The 21,387-nt window shown below is 42.9% G+C and overlaps 1 protein-coding gene across 1 annotated transcript in view; it reads right to left on the reverse strand.

Annotated features, from left to right (window-relative positions):
- Positions 1–65: 65 nt before the first annotated feature.
- COG5 (component of oligomeric golgi complex 5) overlaps positions 66–21,387 on the reverse strand; it is a 193,878-nt gene continuing 172,556 nt past the window's right edge. The window contains exons 19-22 of the mRNA XM_059816303.1: positions 13,051–13,127; positions 12,433–12,559; positions 11,796–11,875; positions 66–477 (exon numbers count right to left, since the gene is read on the reverse strand). Coding sequence (XP_059672286.1) covers positions 363–477; positions 11,796–11,875; positions 12,433–12,559; positions 13,051–13,127 — 399 coding nt within the window. The 3' untranslated portion in view covers positions 66–362. The remainder of the gene's footprint in view (positions 478–11,795; positions 11,876–12,432; positions 12,560–13,050; positions 13,128–21,387) is intronic.

A 21,387-nucleotide genomic window follows, 5' to 3' on the forward strand; every position in this document is an offset into this window, starting at 1 on the left:
AACTGGTTTTAATTGTAGGAAAAGAGCTACTTCCTTATTTGAGCTATTCAGCAAGTTCTGATTTTACACCTTTCTAAATTGAAAAGGAATGCTAAAGAATGATTCATTTTTATTAGATGTAGAGTTACAGCACATAAAAATTGTACAATTTCCTTGTAATATTCTTGTATAAATGAGCTCCTATAATGCAGACCTGAAGCAAGAAGACAGAAGTTTCATAGATAAAGTATGTAAACACATTTCATTGTAAACCTAATATATTTGGGAATAATTTACATGAATCGTAAGTATATATGTGGCACCAAAGACCCATGACTGTGTTACTGCCCATTCCCTAGTTTGAGAGAGTTGTCCAAATGCGTTCACTGAAGGGTTGACATCGCTTTCTGCAGCAGCTGAACCATTATGGGATAGACTGGTGCAAACTCCTTTCCCTCTCTTGTTCTTACTGATTGAACATAAGCTTCCAGGGCACCGCTACAAAAAAAAAAAAAAGAGCAGCTAAAGCAATTAAATAGGGTACAAGTACTGTAAGTTCAGGATCTGCAACTGAAATTAAGCGACTTCAGAATCTTCCTCAGATGAACTTGCATGTCTCTGTGGAAGGAGGTGGGCAAGAAAGGCCTTACAAAGCTCCACATAATTATTTCATGATCTTTCTCTCCTTTCTTGCATGTTTTGAGGAGTGAACAAGTTAGTTAACATTTAAATAATCAACAGCAGCATGTTGCAGATGGCTTGAAATGACAGCTCTGACGCACAGACTCGGGCACATTGCTCTACTGGTAACCTTTAGAAACTAGAAGGATAGATTCCAGCTGCTGCAGATGCTACAATGTACAACTAACTTACAGACTGAAAACGGGGGCAGTGGTTAACAACCGAGATGCCTCTAGGTGATTTTTCTGGCTAAAAGTCTTTCAAACTGCCGCTGTCCTTTGGGAAATGCTGCAGTAGCCCACAGATACAGTGCACAGTCTTTGCTCTGGTTTTTTTTTGGACATCATTGTCATAGGATGTCACACATACATAGGAGTAGTCCTGTGTGATTTACACTAATACCAACAGGTCAAAGCTAAAAGGGGCAACTGTGATCATGTGCTTGTCTGTACGTAATTTAACTTGCTTTACAACACAGGGCCACCTTTCAGCCAACGATTCCAGTTAATGGTGGTGTTGCATGACAGCATACATGTAAAACAAAGACTTTGTAAATGCTGATCTGTTCAGATTTTGACTTAATAGTTCATTAAGTAGGCCAGGTTAGTTTTGCCGTACTTACTTACTTAAATATGGCTTCTAATTTAATTGATTCTTTTTCCTCTCCTTTTTCTTTTCTCCTATTTCTTCATGTAATAGGTACAGTGAATGTGGGACTTCCTTCTAAAACCCTTTGTTTATATTATGTTCCATTGGTGCTATTTACAGCAAAATTGTGACATTTAGGAAAAAAACATGCACAAACAACAGACCCTGTTTCAGGTGGGGACTAAGACAACTCCTGTTACACGGCTGTTCCTCTTCTGGTTGGTGACAGCTGCAGCGCTAATACAGACTCTCATCACAGACCTTCCCGGCTGTCCCCAGGCACCAACCCGCAGGGCAGCGGGTCCTGCTGCTAACGCCCAAGCGGCAGAGCTGAAAGCGCCACTCTGGGTCACTGAGTGGGGAGGCAGTCCTGGGGTTTTGTCTCCTGCATTCCTTCATGGAAGTGCAGGACACAGCAGTATGGCTGCTCTGCCAATGAGGGGTCTGCTGGGTTTTGGTAACGTGGCAGAAACATTCCCAGTCCCGCTGGGGCAAGGTGGGTGCTTGTCATGCACATCTGGTGATGTGAAGGGGGCTGTGGGGTTGAGGGAGATGATGGTGGCAGTGTCGTCTAATATGGGCTGGGCCAAGGGGGGGCATAGGTGTGTTTACGTTCGCTGCTACTTCCAGCAGCCATGCTTGCAGTGAGATACTGCATCCCCGCAACAAGTTCGGGGAACTAAAGCAGCCCTGCCACCCCATGTTGCCTGCTGGCAACTGGAGGTGATGAGAAGTGAGTAGGCATTTAATCAGGCAAGGCCTAAGGAAAGCAGAAACACTCAAGAATGAGACTCAGCCTGTGTTTCAAACGCACATACAGTCTCCTCCTGGAGTAAGATGATGACAGAGGAGAGGCCCAGATCCCCGTGGGATGCTGCAGCACTGGGAAGCTACAGCTGAGCCTAGCAAACCTGGCAAACCAGAACAGGAGATGGTAGGAAGAAGTGGGGGCCGTAATACACTTTGTTGCCTGCCAGTAAAGGTATTGCTAAACCAGCAAGGGCGCTGAACTTCCTAAATGAAAACTAAACCCCAGCAATGTCAGAGAACTGCTGAGAATCTCCAGCAAAGTCTATTTATTAACAAGTGGGAGACGCTCCTGAGGCCAAGAGCCTGTACTCAGTTTGCTGGAGAGACAAGTCTGAGCTTTGGGTTCCGAGAAGCCAGTGACTGCGATGACAGCCCTGCCCCACCGGCTGGTCCCGGGGCTGCATCTGCTCCTGCCAGCACTTCTCACCTCCATCAAAGCCAGGTGCTGATCTGTAAGCCTCCCTGCCAGCGTGCAACACGAGGAGTTGGGTGCCCACACGTAGCACACGCGCGTGTGTGCACACACACACGCAAAGACACGCTTGCAGTCAGACTCCCTGGCCTGTCGCTAATGGAGTCTGACAGGGAGTGAAGCGTGCAACTGTGCTGAGCACAGGATGGGAATGAAACAGCATGGGTATGAGGCGATGCTCACCACCCACCGCAGCTCCCGCCATCCCCAGGCAGGGCAGCTGGACTTCAGACTCCCTCTTTGCTGAAACCCAGTGCACATTGTCCGAGACTGAGGTGATGCAAGAGGAGGATGGGCTGGCTTATTGGAGAGAGTCAAGAGGTTTCAGAAGAATGAACTGAGCAAAGAAACAGTCCCTCGTGCTGGTATAGATGCACTTGAGAGCTCTTCAATTTTGGTAACAACTTACTAGTGAGTTAGTTACTGCTGAGGGGTTCACACCAGGTACCAACACACACTGAAGAGTCACTTGGCATTTTTTGCACATCAGCGAACAGCAAGAGAAAAGTTATGCTCTGTTACAGTGAGAAAAGCAGGGAAAGAATATTTATTTTACCTAGCCAAAATAAAGCTGGTTTTTTGCACCTGGTCAGCTCCCTGAAAACCTTCAGCCTGCTATTCCCAATGGTCTCTGGGGAGCAGCACAGGGTCTACAGGGAAAGAAGCAACAACTAAAAAACTGCCTGCTGCAGCCACAAACTGATTGGGGTGCAGCTCACCTCAATCCCAGCAAAGGCCATCAGCCTGACAGACTGCAGAGAGATCAGGCACAACCGCAGGTAAGTTTTAAATCCCAAGATTTAAAGAGAAGAAGTGAGACTGGGTAAAAGGGACAGCACGTAAGTGTGCTTTTTAGATAAACTGGCCTCTCGTGGCAATGAGGGGCAGAGCATGTCATGAGCAGACAGAGCAGTAGGTGGGGGATGCAGGCAGGGAAGGCTCAAGGATCCCACCAAGATGAGGGGAGATGCTTCAGAAGAGTCAGACATGTCTCACATTTCCCCTCAGGCCAGCACTCAAGTGCTCTGGTCAGCAGTAATTGTTAAACATGTTAGATGTTAGCTACCTGTCATACTGTCCTTCACAGCATCCTTCTGGACAAGTTGTCCAACTGTGGGATCAGCGGGTTCACAGTGTGCTGGGTGAAGAACTGGCTGAAGGACAGGGCTTAAAGGGTTGTCCTGAACGGGGCTACATCTGGCTGGTGACGGACTGGTCACCAGCGGTGTTCCTCGGGGTTCAGTTCTAGGGCCAGTTCTGTTCAATGTATTTATCAATGATCTGGATGCAGGAGTTGAATGCACCATTAGCAAGTTTGCTGATGATACCAAACTGGGAGGTGCTGTTGACTCTCTTGAGGGACGAGAGGCCTTGCAGAGAGATCTAGATAGACTGGAGCATTGGGCAATGATTAATGGGATGAAATTTAGCAAGTCCAAATGCCAGATTCTGCACCTGGGACGGTAATGCCAGGCACAAGTATAGATTGGGAGAGGAGTGCCTGGAAAGCAGCCCTGCAGAAAGGGATCTGGGGGTGCTGGTCGACAGCCGGCTCAGTAAGAGTCAGCAGTGTGCCCCGGCAGCCAAGAGGGCAAACTGCATCCTGGGGTGCATCAAACACAGGGCAACCAGTCAGTCAAAAGAGGTGATTATCCTGCTGTATTTAGCATTGGTGTGGCCTCACCATGAATACTGTGTGCAGTTCGGGGCCCCACAATTTAATGAGGATGTGAAGGTCCTTGAATGCGTCCAGAGGAGGGCAACAAAGCTGGTGACAGGGCTGGAAGGCATGTCCTGTGAGGAGCGGCTAAGGGCTTTGGGCTTGTCTAGTTTGGAGAAAAGGAGGCTGAGGGGCGACCCCATTGCTCTCCACAGCTTCCTGAGGAGGGGAAGTGGAGAGGGAGGTGCTGATCTCTTCTCCCTGGGATACAGTGATAGGATGCGTGGGAATGGTTCAAAGCTGTGCCAGGGCAGGTTTAGACTGGACATTAGGAAGCATTTATTTACTGAGAGGGTGGTCAAACACTGCAACAGGCTTCCTAGGGAGGTGGCCGATGCCCCAAGTCTGTCAGTGTTTAACAGGTATTTGGACAATGCCCTTAATAAAATGCTTTAACTTTTGGTCAGCCCCGAATTGGTCCGGCAGTTGGACTAGATGATTTTTGTAGGTCCCTTCCAACTGAAATACTCTATTCTATTTTATGCTATGCTATTCTACTCTACCTTCCACAAAGAACAGTCCCTTGTATTAAAAAGACAGTTGAGAAACTCCTTACTATAACTGTCATTCGTCTTGCTGAATCTCTCCCCTTCTACTCAGCAGTGTCCCTATCTTTTTCTCTATACACTCCCCAAAGTTTGTTGGGCCCAAATAGTTTTTAGAAGTCATCAAAAGCAGAAAACAGAACAAAACATATTGACCTGCTTAACTTAGAAAGCTCTGACACCTCTTGGTGAAGTTGTGGGTTGGCATCATTATCCAGATGGTAAAACTGCTATCCCCTTCTGACTTTATCTCCTTGCTTTGAAAAAGCCCTTGGAAAAGATGACAGAGATAACCAGATCCTTTCAGATGAAAGGGAGAAGCTTTACCCTAAAAGCAGCTCCCAAAACCACTCAATGTCAGCCCTTGATAATCCTTAGCCAGACTGTTATTCCCATCAGATCAAACAAGAGGGAATGAGATTTAGGCTACGCTAAGTGCCGAACACCAGTATTAGAATCCTACTGTCACACCTTCCAGCAGCTTTTATCTTTTCTCTTTCTCTCCTGCCTCAAAAGAATCTGATTTAACTGGAAAACTCCATCAGTGGCAGCCACTGTCCTCTTACAACTCAAAAAGCAGCTAAAAGGAACTTGGTGAATTGTTTGGTGGCCTCAGAACCGCCCAGACCCTCCTCCTGCCGACAGAAGTTGATCTTTGTCAGATCTCTTCTGCTGTGCTTGCTCTTTACTGTGGCTTTGCTTGCGTTGTTTCAGAGAGACAAAGTCAAACATCATCAATATGACCAGCCCAGGAACATCTTAACTAACTCTCTTTTCTGCTCAAAAGACAACCAATAATTACTACTCCATTGATACTGTAAGGTGAATTCTCGGGCATTTTTCTGAAAGAGACCTTGTACGGCTCTACATTAAACAATGAAAAGTCTTCTCAATACTCTAAATGCATTCTCTATTTTCCCATGTCCCATGTTTACATCTCCAAGAAAAGTACTTAAACACTCTAAGGCTGAGTGTTAAAATGCAATTCATAATCAGTAACTTGACCTGAAATGCTAAAACAAAAGTTTGGTTCCTCTCAGACAGTAAGAGTTTTGCTAATGGCCAAATCCATGACAAAGGCACAGTGAGTTTCGACTTCTCACCAAATGTAACATTTACGTCAGGCTCCCTTGACTTGTCAGCCTTCAACTTGTGAAGGTTATTTTGCAAAAGCCACATCTCCCATTGATGGGGATTTCACTGTAACTCTGGGGGAGTAACTGATGGGAACTGCAGTGGCAATGGAATGATCAAGTCATGGAGAAACATCTCCCACACAGCAGAGGACACGGGTATGTCCAGAGCAGAACCAACCTAGGGAACTACCTGCTTCATGTACCCATTGAGGCAGAGCAGCAGGTGTAAGAAAGCAGCCGGAGCGGCCTCACACTGAGTGAGAGGATGAAAAGCTGCTGCAGCTGCTAAAGGCTGGGAGCCAAGAGGCAGCCGCAGCCACCTGGAGCTCCGTACCCTACCTGGTGACCTCAGAACAACTCGTAATCATGGTCAAGCTCTGATCAGCTCAGGAAACCCTTCTCTGCATTGCTGCCCATGGTAATGACATGATAGCGACAGGCCAGAAAGCCTGTCCGTCCCATTAGGAACAGCACTCCTGGTAACAAAAGGTCCAGGTAGTAAAGCGGCAGAAATCGCGAATCCAGGGAGAAAGAATGTTTGGAGTCCAGAGAACAGCAGTGAGGTTGCTTCAGAGTGTGAGGGAGGAACGGGCTGGGAAAGGTAACCGAAAGCACCAATGGTCATAAAGTAGATGTGATTTCAGAAGTACATTTGGGATGGGAACGCTGTTTCTCTGAAGACAGTTAGCAAGTCTTAAGGGTGGAATTTCGGAACTGCGACGTAAAGAAATAGGGACAGTGCCGGAAGCTGCTTACAGCAAAGCAAGATGGTTGCTGCTGCACACAGCCAGATTTCAGCTCAGGCTTGTAAGAATACACTTCGCTGAAGTTGCTGAGATGCCTACATGACTGTACCTCATTTTGGGAGATAAATGAGTTCAGTAGCAACGTTAACACTTGAAATGCAGATTTTACCATGACATTTTTGTAAACTTTACCAGTCCTAGCTCAAACAAGCTTTTGTAAACTACGCTGGCAGTACAGAATTCAGATGCACTGGTTTACCATTAAAATCTTGTCTTAAAAAAAGGTAGGCTTGCTCCTGTAGAGGACACTGTAAAAACACTAGTGCATAAGTAGTAATGGAAAAATAAACGGCATCATGGGTGAAAGCAGTATCATCTAATCTCCAGCACAGAAGAGATCACAGCTGTTGTCATATTAAAAGATGTAATTCATAGTTATATTACCAATGTTTAAGAAGATGGAAGAAACTCTGTTTATGTAATATACAAAACATACTCTTGAAGGGATTAGACTAAATAATGCCCTAAATTCAGCATCTTCCAGTCTAATAAAGGACATAAAACCTGTTCAGCAATCTGTTTCTATTTTAAAGGACAAGTTATGGTATACATTACAAATACTGTTTGTAAAAGAGAGCTATGGAAAGAGGGTTGGTGGGATGTTCTGCATATATTAATGCTTCATTAAAAATGCCATAAGAAGTAATGAAAAAAAAATAATCTAAGTTTAAGATGCCCTCCCACATAAGGAAAAGGATTTTAAAGCACTTATTAAATTACTTCACTTGCTTGAGCAAAAACATGAGCTTTCTTGGAAATCAGGACAAGCTGATTATATAAGACCCAGATAGTTCTTTTTTAAAATGTTATTTCAACCCATGAAGATTTATATCTACAGTCAAAAAAGAAAAAAAAGTATGTATGATTTGGACTGTGGTTCTTAAGGGGATCTGAATGCGTATCATTTAGAATTATTCTAATTATTTGGTTAATTTTATATGGAATTGTGAATACTAGCACTACCCTCCTGGGCTCTGACTCGGTCAAATGGAGCCTCGTTTAAATTGTAAGCTTCAGAAGAGGCAGGGATCATCTTTCTGTTCAGTAGTGGGGTAGCGCCCTGTGCACTCAGGTCCCCATCAATTAGCAGAGCAGCTGGAGGACACCAGGGCCAAGACTTTTCTTCAGTACTTTGTTAAAAGTCTGTTTGCTCTGCAAACTTCAGGGCAAAGAGGAAAATACGCTGTGTAAGAGCACATCTGTCTGACACCACATCTATTTAATTGAGTGCTATAAAAGTTACTGTAAAACCAAGCAGTAAAATTTCCAACAGCATCATCTATAGGACAACAGATTAGCAAGAGACATCTCCGGTTTATTCCAGATTGCATAACACAGAGATCAAAGGAACCGTGCGCTGACAGACAAGCATAACTGACACCGAGGGTTTTTATGAATGGCCTGGCGCTGGCCGGGGGAGTGCTCGGAGGCGCAGGCGTCGCAGCCAGCGCGGCAGCCCTCCTGCCACGCTGCGAGGCTGCTGCTTGCTTGGTTTAAGCAGAGTGGAGCAGTGACCCAACATGGCTCTGCTGCTTGCGGCAGAGCTGTCACGCTGCTGCCTTGCGAGACTGAACCTAATGCACAGATGGGGCATTTGTGGTGGTCCCCAAGCTGGCATTTGTCCCTGCCCCATGGCAGGTTAGTGGTCAGAGCCACTCTCTGGCTCAGGACATCAGCCAATTATCAAAATGAACCCTTCACTGGGTCTGGCTTTCAACTCCGCTCCAGCAACAGTGAGCTTGAATAAGGGGAGGGTACCCACACTCTAATGGTAAAGATAAGAATTTGGCCCTTGAGTGGATGAACTGTCCTTCAGGCTGGCTCAATTCCTACCACATCTAACAGGATTTCTTTTATGGAAGAAAAGGTTGAGCTTTCAAACTTAATTTAAAAAGAAAAAGAAAAAAAGTGCCCTGGCCACTTAAAGAAGCGCTCCTTTCAACACAATCCCCGCTCTGGGAGGACGCCGGCAGCAGGGTCATCTCACCTAACTTCAAATGCCTGCAGGGCAGCTGTCTGCCTGAGAGAGCTCCCGTGTCCCAGCCCACACTCCCTTCACTGAGCAAAGAAAATGGAGCTTTCAGGACACAACGCAACTGACCTATTTTAGATACCTACTTCAGGACGAGATGAATCAGCCCCAGCAGCGGCTGTTTCTTTCTGTTGACTGTAAAGGGAGTCTAGCTCATATACCTCTGACCAGGTAAATCCCACCCTTCATGCTGAATACAAGCAGAAAGAAATGCAGAAAAATGCTCAGAATGCTACTGATTCTTAACATTAACACCGTGTTGCATGTGAAGCATTTAAGATCTACAGAGTGGAAGAAGGACTGCAATCAGCTTTAATACGAAGCTGTAAGGATTCTGATAACACAAGTAAATTAATATCTAAGCAGCAGGTCCCTAGAGTAACCGCACAGTCGTTACAAAGGGAAGTTGCAGAAAATTACCATTTGCAAGGTTGTGACAAACGTAAGGATAATTTCTTGATGTAGTGCAGGGATCTGAAGGCTCAAAACATCCAAGGTTCAATTTGCACAGCTGAACAATTACGGGCATAAAAAGCTTGAAGAGGGTGATAGAAGACTCCAGACAAATGAGCAAGATGCCTGTAGTTCAACTTAGGTTCATATGAGACACATAAAGAGCAGGCTCAGAAATCTCCCAACAGAGTATTAAAGAAAATATGAGTGAAACATGGTCATAGTAGTGACTGAGTTTGCTTGTCTGCCTTATGTATGGATAACCAGCCTATTTAGAAATGACTAGCAGGCATGAGAGGAGATGGTAAAAAGGTGAATGCATACAGCAATGCCTGCAGAGGTTACCAGTGCCTGCAAAGGAGAGCCAACCCCTTCACTCACTGCATTCAAGTGTTGGTCCGCTGGTCCCCGCTCTTTGCTCCCAGACATGCAGTGCTACACAAGCTGCCAACCAAACCACCTGAGGGAAGAGTCTGCTTGACAAATCCAGTGTAGTTAATTCACGCGGCTCAGCAAAGCTGCATGAGTGGCGCCTGCAAGCAGTGGGCGTGGGGATGGATGGAGAAGCAGTCAAGCGGTGCAGTGACAAACAGCCTTACTCTGGCATACCAATAGTAGGGAAGAGCCCCTGGAGTGCCAGCAGAGGCTTTTGGGAAGGGCAGATCTTCAAAGCTGCCTTCTCCATGGCCTGGGAGGAGAGATGTCTGAGCAATGTCTGAGCACTCCACAGTGCAAAGGAAAAGGACCACAGTCTCACTAAAATGCTCAAGTGATAACCTTGCCAAGTAATAACCTTGCAGCAGCACATTCTTGAAACTACAAAGTTAAAATATTTTAATAATGGTATCACATGCAAAATGAATAAAGGGTTCGATGAAAGGACTGAAATGAAAAGCTTAAGTATTCCAGCTACGCTGCTTGCTCTAATGGATGACACTGTCTCTGCCTAAAAGGCTTGTCCCAAGGCTTGTCCCTTAATACCTCCATGGTCAGAGCAATTTGTCAGTGTCTGAACATGACCACCAGCAAGCCCATTAACTGAATCAGTCGGGATGAAATTTAATTGCAAGCAAAGACAAAAATGTCTTGTAGTTTAAGGATGGCATTTTCAAATCTGTGTAAAAGGACTGAAGAGAACAAAATCCCATCAGTTCTCAAATGATTTGCATTCTTGGCTTTCCCTAACATATCTAAAATTCAACATCATCAGTTTTACCAGTACTATAAGGACAGAAATTACAATCAAAATATTCGTAACTATGTTGCATATACAGCTGTATCAGCCCGTACCTATTATCCATTCCCCTGTAATTCAAGGTCTCATGGTTTGAGATTCAGGAAAACCTAGTTTTGTAGCCAAACTACACTAACAACATGTATGATTTTCAAAAAACCACTCTTTTACTACACATATGAAGAGACACAGTTTGCATTTTAATATTTTGGAAATAAATCCTGCTAACATCTACTGGTGATTAACTAGTATTTCCTTAATTGGTCTGAGCACTACACCAGACTGTATGGTGCTATCAGCTTCAATAACTGTAAATATTTATAGCAGACTCCTCTTGGTTGCTTTAAAGGGGTGGACAGATAATGGTTGATTTTCTCAAGCACAACCACTGCTGGAACTTAAAAGTCAGCTTTTATGATTTCAGCAAAAGCTGGCAACATCCACACACAGAAGTTCAAGGACAGAGTTGGCTCCCAAGCCAGATCAAGCCTGGTGTAGCTATACGTGACAACCTTTCCCATGCCAATGGAGTGGGTGACACCGAGGTCAGGACAGGACACCGAGAAGATGGCTAGAAGAGTTAGGGCGTTAGGAGCCAAATGATCATCTGAGCCTTGAATCCTTAGGATCCTCAGGCTGGCTCTGTCATATGCATACAACACATCTGTTCTCTCTAACATACTTTAAAAATCTGCTTGTTTTGAAAAACAGAATTCTTCATAATTTTTCCTAACATTTTAAGATGCAAAATAGTATTTAGCTATAAAGTCATCTACACTAGGGAGATTTAAAAAATCTGACGTAATTATCACTTTCTAAATATCCCGGGCTGATTTCCTGAAGAATAACATTACAGGGGTGTAACACGGGTCTTCTGTTTTTAAATTCCTACCTACACTTTCATTGCTTAAGCTTCCAAAGCTTCTCTTTCCTGGTACAGAAGACAGGATGGCTGCAGCCTTGACTTTCCAACAGCTGAGAGAGGCAGCTTTGCTGCAGTATTAATTTCAACCATCATTGTGCATGGTTTCCTTCTTTTGCAAGAGGATTATGTGCTCCTTCCAAAGGTACTGGGGGGTTTGGGTACAGGGGGCGGAGGGGAATGTTCAGTTTATATATTCTCCCATTTTGCAGCTCATCCCACGAGTGGAGAGAGGGTAATGGTATTGATGATACATCTCCTATAGCACATTTTTTTACTTTTCAAGACCAGTGCCGGTGTGCAGGTAAGTTACTGCTCCATTATCATAAACGTAGAGAAGAAAGAAGCATGACTTACCGTATGAGAGCAAGCCTGTCTTTTTCAGATGGATGATCATCAAGCCACTGGGAGTAGCGGGCAATGGACCACTCAGCCCTCTGACACAGAGAAACACAAACAAACACCAATTACACATAAATATGAAAAAGGAAACACACTAATTTCAGAATCAAAGATGATGTAAATGAAGGCTACGTGAGGCTCCCTTAATACTGCAGTGATGCAGAATGAGGTAAGGAATCAGAGACAATTAACAGAAATAGCCCAATACATTATTTGGGAGCTTGGAGGTGATCTCCTGCATCAGCTGTTTGCCCGATTCTGACAGAGGTTTGAATCTAGATTTCCTGCATCTCACATGAGCAGGATCCAGGCAATTTGCAGACTGGGATAAGACTTGCAATTTCTTCTGTGAGCTTCTATGAGAATATTAGAAAACTGAGAGTCTATTTAAAATCAGGTTACCATCTTCCTACTGTTCATTAATCAAAATATGAAGTCAATGACCATAACACTTTTGCCACAATAAAAACAAAAGCCAACAAATCATATAAAGTAGGAGCTTGAATACTTTTTAACTAAAATAACTAGGGTGAACTACAATGTTCATTACTCTTTAGGACATCTCGGAAGGAAAGACAGGTTGATCTATTACCTGGAAGGGTGATTTTAACTCTGGTGGTGCTCTTGTAAATAAGAACTGAAGAATAATGCTGAATGGAATAACCTCTCCCAGAGCTGGGCTACTGGCAATATGCTCACTGGTCTGGAACAGCAGCGGTCTGGAAAAATGTAACAACATATTTGTGAAAGGAAGAAAAAGCTTATCTTATGCATTAGAAAAATGCCTATACGGTGGTAATATTGTGTTAGGATAGAATCATCTAATTTTTTTCCACTAGTCTGCATCTGAGGTTTTCAACATAGGTTCAGTTTGTAAAAATTTACAGAATTTGCCTATTGTAATTAAACAACACAGGACTGTACATTTTGTATTTCAGTGAAGGTAACTATAGAACTCACTGTCACACAGAAGGTGCACTGAAAGCAACACAAAAAAGTACAATTTGGCCAACATTTGCATGACAAAGATTGTTAAATCATAGTTATACTCTGCATAAAATTTAAAAGAACTTTAATCTATTTCTAATTTGCAGGTGGGTGTTGCCAAAAAAGCTCTCAGTTCAATCAGAACTAACACAAGCTAATAAATCAGTTTTGACATACAGTTTGGTCATACTGCCAATTGCTAGCTCCTGCGACTGCTACTCACCTGAACGACCTCAGCTGTCGGTACGATTTTCCTAGGTCAGAGACTCGCCGACACAGCGGTGCTACTGCTAACTCCATCTATATAAACAAACATTTTATTTTGAATTAGATTGTCCCAAAATATAAAACTTAGTATTGAAGTAGCCTGTTTTTACGCAATAATCCAAATTTGCACACCAAGTCACTGACTTCTAGCTGGTGGCTGAATTTGAGACAAGAAGCTGTCCTTTCATACTGCATTACTCAAGCCAAGACTTTTGCCCTATTCTTGGCAACACAGTATGCATCCCATGACAAACGGTAGTGATAGTCTATGGTTAAGAACAGAAGGGGTCTTGTGATATTTCTGAGACTGACGCTTTGTTTCTCGCAGCAGGTTTATTTTGTTCGTGATGAGTTTCCTGATGAAGCACTTATGTCAATACCCTAAAAACCTGACCGCAGCCTGGGAAGAAAGCAAATCTAGGCAGGTCTCTACAAACCACTCCTAAAGCAGTAAAAATGCATATTCATTTCAGCTGGGCATCCTTTCCTTTGGTGAAGGACAAGGTTAAAGTGATTCCCTCTTGTACACTCAGCCCCAAATTCTGGGGCACAAAATCTATGCAGATTAGATAAAAGGCAGCTGGGACCTATTGCCACAGGGTCATATGGAATCACAGGCAAAAGAGCATCAGTAAGAGTATTATTTTCATACTTATTTTCATACTGTTCAGTCTTTGACTTAGAGCAGCCATCTTTAAAAACAAACAATTTTAAAACACTTTCTGTTTTTTAAGCACTGAAGTTCACCTGTCCTTTGGAACAAGAGCCAGGCTCCGTTTGGGTTTTTACATCATTCATGTGAAACTAAATTCTGTCACAGGCTCTTCATTAACAGTGAGGACACAAAAGTGAGAAAGAACAATTTCACTTCCAGATCCCAGATTGAACATGAACATTACATGGCAAAATTTCAGTTAATATGCACACTAATACAAATACCACCACTCAAAAAACCCCATAGGTGAAGTAATTTTAGCGAGATATGGATTAAGTCTTTATTTTTTTCACTCCTGAAGTATCAGTCAACAGAGGGATGCAAGCTTTACTCTCCACGTACGTTTTTTAAAATCCCCAACTTGAAAGACTATTCAGACTTTAATTTCCACATAATACACAATTAAGCTAAGTTTCAAAGGATGAGAAATAAGTAACAAGATCAAAAACACCATACAATGAGCTTCCCATTTAAGTAACATTGCTGAACGAGTTTCAAAGTGTTTGTGGTAAGACATTATTTACAGTGAAGTCTTTAATACTATTATTCTTCCCAGCTGTAGCATTTCCTCAGACTGCTGCTGGGCCACCAGCTTCACCAAGAGCACGTAACTGTGCTGGGGTTCCAGCATAAACAAGAAGGATGGTGTGGTGAATTATGATGCCATAGTTCATCTAAACCCAGAAGAAATTAAATTATCAATTAATGCAAAGCAAGGCCATATACTTCAGGCACGCATCTTAAAAAGCAGGTGGCAGGATGGGAGTCATCGCACCTACTTCTCAACATCTACAGGTTCTCTTCATACTCAGTGGAGAGAAACAGCCACTCCTGGGGTGTGATGCATCTTTCCCTGAGGGAGTCATCTAAAATAGGTCAGGTGGGTCATGTTCTAGAGGTATCCACCTACATGACAGTCAGTCAGACAAAGCTGGGAAAGCCAGAAGTCGTAACCCAGGCACCTACACTTCCTCTACAGACAATGTGAGGAGGACACCTCTGAAAGGCAATGGGGAAAGCCCCACAGAGCTAGCCTACATGCAGTGCAAAGCCGCTCCCCGAGCCTAGGAACCTTGGCGTACGTGCCCCACATCAAGCACTTCCAGGCAGCTTGAAATCTGCATTTTATATTAAGCAGAAACTTGCAGAAGCAGGAAGTGAATAAAAATCCAGGTAGCGGAAATAAGGATCTTTGTCTTCTGATTTTAGATGAATGCTCCAGCCCTGGGTAACAGCCCAGCTCCCTCTTGCCTACTGCCCTTCTGGCCCCCAAATCTTCTACTCTAGGCTATGAACTGGCCCTTTCTCTACAGCTGGGTGGGATCCCCGCCCTGTCCCCCCCCAACCCTCGCAGCCTGAGGGCTAGGTCACCTGTCCCACATGCAGGTGCAAGAGGTACCTGTTTCTTGGGCTGAAGATCCTGTACAACCCAGCTGCACAGTTCCTGAGCAAGCACGCTATCCAGCAGACAGTGCAAAAGGCACACAAATGGGAAGCCCATGTCCCCATGCCTGAGAAGGAGCCATCAGCTGCTGGGCCATGTGCTGAATTTGCTGGCACAAGGGAGCGACGTTGAGCGCACAGGCAGGCAGGTTCTCCCTGGGGATTTCTGCAAGGAGGTGTTCCAACTCCAAACTGTGATGAAGCTTAGAGCAAGTTCAGCATGTTGTTCCCCCAGATCCCCTGGGACACTTCTGGGCACATATGGGAGCCAAGAGGCTGGTCTGCTGCACAGGATCAGGAGCAAGTAGCCAAAACGAGGAGCTAATTAGGTAGGCTTTGCTGCATCATGATACAAGAACCCTACAGACCCTGAAAAACAAACGGGAGCAAGACTCTGATTTCTCCAGAGCTTCTTTTCAGGCATCAGTATTGGCTAGGGGCAGCTGGAAGTAACTGATATCCTGCAGGAGCTGGTGTCCCAGCGCTTGTGGGAGCCATGGGCTTGTAGCTGTGAAGAACCAGGGAGAAGATAATTCTTTTAGGTGCCCTGGAGAATTTCATAACAGGCAGCAAACTGCCAGTCTGACTTGTGGAAACAGAGATGGCATGGATCAAACTGTACTCATGAGGGGAAAGAAATCCCAGCACAGCAAAATATAATTTTGCTTAATAAGTTTTAAATTATTGTTTCATTCCTGAAACATAATATGTAATGAGATGCAAGTGAAACTTTCCACAGCTTAACCAATTCCTTATTAAAACAAATTTAAATGATTTCTCTCGAACATACTTGGCGGTTTCCATAAATCAACATTTTTAGTCTTAAGTACTAAAGAATAAAATTTACTTTGGAAAATTCTATTACTTCATCTTCAACCTTTATTCACTGTAGGAAATTATTAGTATTGCTAGAACTAGATAGATTTAATGGCAGCAGATGGTTGATTCGTGAAGTACTAGTTGCCAAAGAAAAATTGTTTTTAAGGTTTGCAGCATACTATACCATCTCAAATTGACTCATGAAGAGTGGGAATGAGTGAAAACTAATGTGGTAAAAATGTACATAAACCACAGAAAGTTTTTTTTTTAAATTTACAACACTAGCCTGCTCTGTGTTATAACCCAACTCTCCAGTAAAAACTATACTTTGCATAATAACTAAGATTGTTTTCTTCACTTGGATTTTAGCTATTTGTCTAAGCCAAATGATGTAGTGAGATGCTACAGCATCTTTCTGCTATTATATTCATTTCTGCAGGCCCACTGAGTGGAGTTTTGTGTCTCCGCTGAGCACTGTGCTGGCCGGCACCACTGGCCCAGGAGTGATTGCCGGGGAGGAATCATTCGGCTGGAACAGCTGCTGTTTTCAAGGTGCTGGAATTGGGCAGACGATTGAGCATACATCACTTCTTGTTTTTGCTACCTGTCATCACCTGAAGCTGCATCAACTGTTGATTCATGCAGCATGTTTATACTGTAGCAGCTTTTGCTATGATATACAGCTATAGTTTCCAAAGCATTTTGGTGAGCTTTTACAGGTCGGGTGATGTTTTTGGCTGTCTGCAAGCCAGTATTTGTATCGTGTGTGCAAGGCCTTTCATACAGCCATGTCCTATGGACTTCACATATGAAAGGGTAAGTAGTATTTTTTGTTTCTTTTCCAAATTTCTCTCCCGGAACTGCAAATTTGAAAATTCAGATATCCAGGTTAAATTCAGTGATGAATCTGGTGTCCAAGCGGTAATCTGCAACCACAGAGGCTTGGTCGACTAATGTGAGATAAACATTAACACAGGATCCAAGAGAAGCAGTAGGAAGTACATGTGCCTGCCAAAAAGGAAAGGGGTGGCTAGAACAGAAGGTGGCTTAATGACTCTGCCTCATTTCTTCTAACTTTGTCTAAAACCCATTGCTTTTCCATGATTTCTTCATGTTATTTTGCTATGCTTTGCAGAGCACAGTGACAGACTCCTGCCCAACATATGCTTCTTCTCAATGATTCTAGCTCTCTAAGACCAAAAAGGCTATATTATCTTTTCTTCTCATATGACCCTGCCATAGCCCATGGCTAAGTGGTCAATTATCTGCTGAACTATTCACTGGCTAGCCATATTGTAAAAAAATACATCACATGGCTGGCTGCTCTAATTGGATTATGTTCAGCAACCCAAGGGTGAAGTTAATATGTAGTCTAGATACAGATAATGCATATATATTGAAGAGTGCTTTGAAAAACCCTCTAGTGAAGTTATTGTTTACTGCCTATTGTGGTATTTTCAAGATTTCTCATTACTAAACAGCTGTTTTTTCAGCTGGAAAATCTTAACATTAAATTTTTAGCAATTACATTTCCTCCTGGCCAAGATGAATTCCAAGTTTTTAAATGTTAACTCAAAATGCTTTTCTCTAGCCATTCACCAGGAGAGAATGCTTTAACAAGCAAGGGAGCAGAAGAGCTCTGAACTATCATATGAAAGAAGCTGGCCTTGAAGGGATGTGGAATTTGATTTCTCCCCTATGCAGCAATTCCAAAACAGTTGATGTTTAAGTAAATCCTTCAGCTGTAATACCTCAAAATAACACACATCAGAAAATCATTTCTTCCTTCCAGTAAGACAGTCAGCATTAAACATTAAGTGCATTTTAGCTTTAGTAGTTTCTGTCCTTATGACTACAACTGTGATTACAGCACCCTGCTTTTCTCACTTCTCTGTAAGAAACTAGAAAGGAATTTTTTTTTTAAAAATGATAAAAAGCATTTTTACACTTGTATCATCATGTTTGATCAAATGAGCAAATGTTTACATTTTTAAAAACCCAAATGCCTAATATTCTTGCTTTTTTAATGCCACATACTGAATCAGGAAACCAGATTCTGACTGTAGGCTAACCAGCAGATAGAAACATTTCTTCTGCAGTAGAATTTAGCATTGCCAACTTCTAGAGTAAAAACATTTTTTTAGGAAAATTCAGTAACACCAAAACATTTTGCAGTAACTTATTCATAAAGACTTGAAGAGTTGGTGGCAGTGTTAACTATGCCCCATCAAAACTGTTTGAACACAGTACTGAACAATGCCAAAAAAACCCAACTATAAATCACACCTAGATAAGAAATATATGAAGGTATATATAGAATAGTATTTACTTAAACAGGACCAATAAAAATAGTTCACTCAACAAGGCTGAAAATAATCAGTCATGACATGAGATGGGGTTCTTGGCACAGACACTGGCTCTTGCCTTAAATGTCACTCCAAACATACACCTGTACTATGAAAAGATAGGAAACCATGTCATGCCATGAAGCATAAAGATTACTTAGTCTTCGCAATTTCTAGACTAGTTTATTTCCATGCAGTTGTAATTTGTATTTGTTATTAATAAACAGCTATTTTCCTGTATCAGCTTACAAACTGTATGTAGCAGACTACTAAGATCCATGCCAAATATTACTGCAGATTCCTCATTTCTTCTAAATAAATTTCTCAGTTGATCATGCTTATATTTCATTCTTTGCTGCATTGTCCAGCACTTGCATCGGGTTTTAGGAAGGCCTGAACTACAAGCCACCAATCCCAAAGTGTGCCTAAGTGCTGTTAACAACTCTGAATACCAAGGAAGTTAAAAGGTCTTCTGGAGAAGAACTGGTACTCCCCAGAAACGTAAGTGTTGAAAAACCATCAGGGCTTGCTGGCTTCCTTGCCTCCAGGAGAACATTTTTTTCAGTCTGACTAGTACTGAATTGAAAAGTGAAATTTGGTATTACAATATGTGAATACTGAATTATGGTCACCTTAAAAATATAAAACCAAATGAAAACAAACTGATCGAGGAATTTATAGGAGTGAACTGAAAAGTAATCTTGTGCAATTGCCTGCATAAAAACTGAAAGCATGAAAAGAGGTGAATTCAGCCAGTAGACTGGAAATATTTCAAAAGAGAGTCCCAAGGAACAGTACAGTATGTGATAATAACCTCGCAGCACTGCAGACGTTTTCTAGGGCTTAAAATGTTTCTGCGTTCCTAGAAGCACTGATCTTCATGAAATCGTATTAATGATATTCAGGCATATTTCAAGCCTATCATACCTCTGTTTACAGCTGCCACACTAGCACACACTTTGTCTTACCGCTGAAACATCCGCAATGCACAAGACAGCAAAATGCAATGCTGACACTGGAAACAGGGTAAGACAGAGAATTCAACAGAATTACAGCAGTAATTCCTAACCGTATAAGTAACTGAGCCTTACTGAAGAAAACTGGCTGTTGTGCACCTTACTGAACCCAGTTCTGAATGAAGAGAAATTGAAGCCTCAGTTTTCCCCCTTCTGTGTAGACACCTGTTGTTTTGAGGCAACTTATCAGTGAAACACGTTTTCAGTGCAAAAATTTTCAAATCTGACTCTCAGCCAAAACTATTCTGCTGAGTATAAGGCAGCAGTAACTAACTCTGAGTGCCCTGAAAGAAATGTGCACAAGCACATGAGATACCCAAAATCTGATGCAACCCAAGATTATTTGATTTACTGCATGCGTCTTTATAATAGGACCCCAAATTAACCAAAGCTTCTGGACAGATTTCTGCCCAGGTCTTTTGCTTGCAAGTAACCCCAAAACCCCAAAAGGGGGTTTAGATCTCAAAAGCCAGTTTTAAGCAGGAACATGTAACCCTTTCTGAGTAAAAATTCAAAATGACTCTACAAGACGGAGCACAAGTAAAAACGGTTTATAAACAAACATCCTCCTACACACACAGTGTCTTTCCAGGCAGGTCCTTTCCTTTGGGTTTGGCTTTAATCCAACAATGCAGTGCCTTTCTGAGGCTGAAAAAACTCTGCACGCGGTATTTACGGCCACTTGGAAAAATTTATCCTTCCCATCAAGCCCAAGGCCCCGCTAAATACCTACTCCCTGCTCTCCTCAGCCCAGAGCAGCTGCAACCTCCCCTTCTCTTTGGAGGAATCCAGTCTTTTCCTTGACAAAGCCAGGTGCTATGGGAACAAGAGCATGGAAATGAACCAAGTTCTGTTTGGGATTACAGGCACATTTCAGCAAATGTGCCCAGCACTCCTGGCCGGGTCAGAGCAGCTACAACCTCCCCAGTGGGGCTACCAGGAGCTGGCATCGCGGGCACGTTTTCCAAAACCACCAGGTTTTCAGGAGGGGCAGGCACACCCCAGAAAACATGGATATAAGGCAGCTTTCATTTACAAAACATTTCAGTCCTTTTTCTGTTATCCCGAGCAAAAGGATATAGTGTCCAGCCCCTGTGCAGCGTGGAACACCCTAATGAGCTTTGTGTAGAGATGCTCAAAGGCACAGAGTGAGCGTTGAGGTGGCTGTATGGGGCTGCCTGGACATAGCCAGTTCTTGTCTTAAGCCCACTTTAAAACAAGCCAAAAAAATGGTGCAATGTGAAAATGACAAAAACACAAGGCAGTCCTCAGATGCAGCAACAGCTGAAGGTAGCAGACAAGAATGAATTCAAAACCTAATTTTTTTTTCTTCAATACAACAATACAAAAGAAAAGAAATCAGAACATTTATCTTCACACAGTTGTCCATTCAGGAGTTATACTCAGCACAGTGGGGAAGAACATGCAAATCCCTCTACACTCAGATGAAAACATACCTTCATTTTTCACTGAAAAGGCAGCCCGTGTCAGGATGAGAAAAATAAGTGTTCAAAAAAGATAAATGAGTGATATTTTTAGTATTATTATAATAGGTGCTGAGATCAGATGCTCTTTACTGTAGAATTAGGTGAAGACATTTCCCAAATTCATACTACTTACTTTAGTACTGCAGGATAAATTATAAAACTTATCTATATTCCTTCCAGAGGAGGAGTCAAGCATCCTTTTTTCTCCAATTTTATGTCATTGTCTTCAAAATAGAGAAGGGAATGGAACCTTCCCACTAAAACCAATTGAAAACTTCCCCTTAACTTCTATGGTTAAAGGCTGATTTGCTATTTTTGAGTAATGAATACAAAAACTTTACTCAGGAGTATGTAACTCACAGGCAAAAGATACAAAGCAGCCACAAGCAGGAACGGAGATGGCAGTGATTCCTCCCTCCCTGCCTTCCTCCCCGACCTCAGTTACCTACTATCGAAAAGCAGCACTTG

Source organism: Gavia stellata, chromosome 4 (genome assembly GCF_030936135.1).
Source record: "Gavia stellata isolate bGavSte3 chromosome 4, bGavSte3.hap2, whole genome shotgun sequence".
Classification (NCBI taxonomy): Eukaryota; Metazoa; Chordata; class Aves; order Gaviiformes; family Gaviidae; genus Gavia; species Gavia stellata.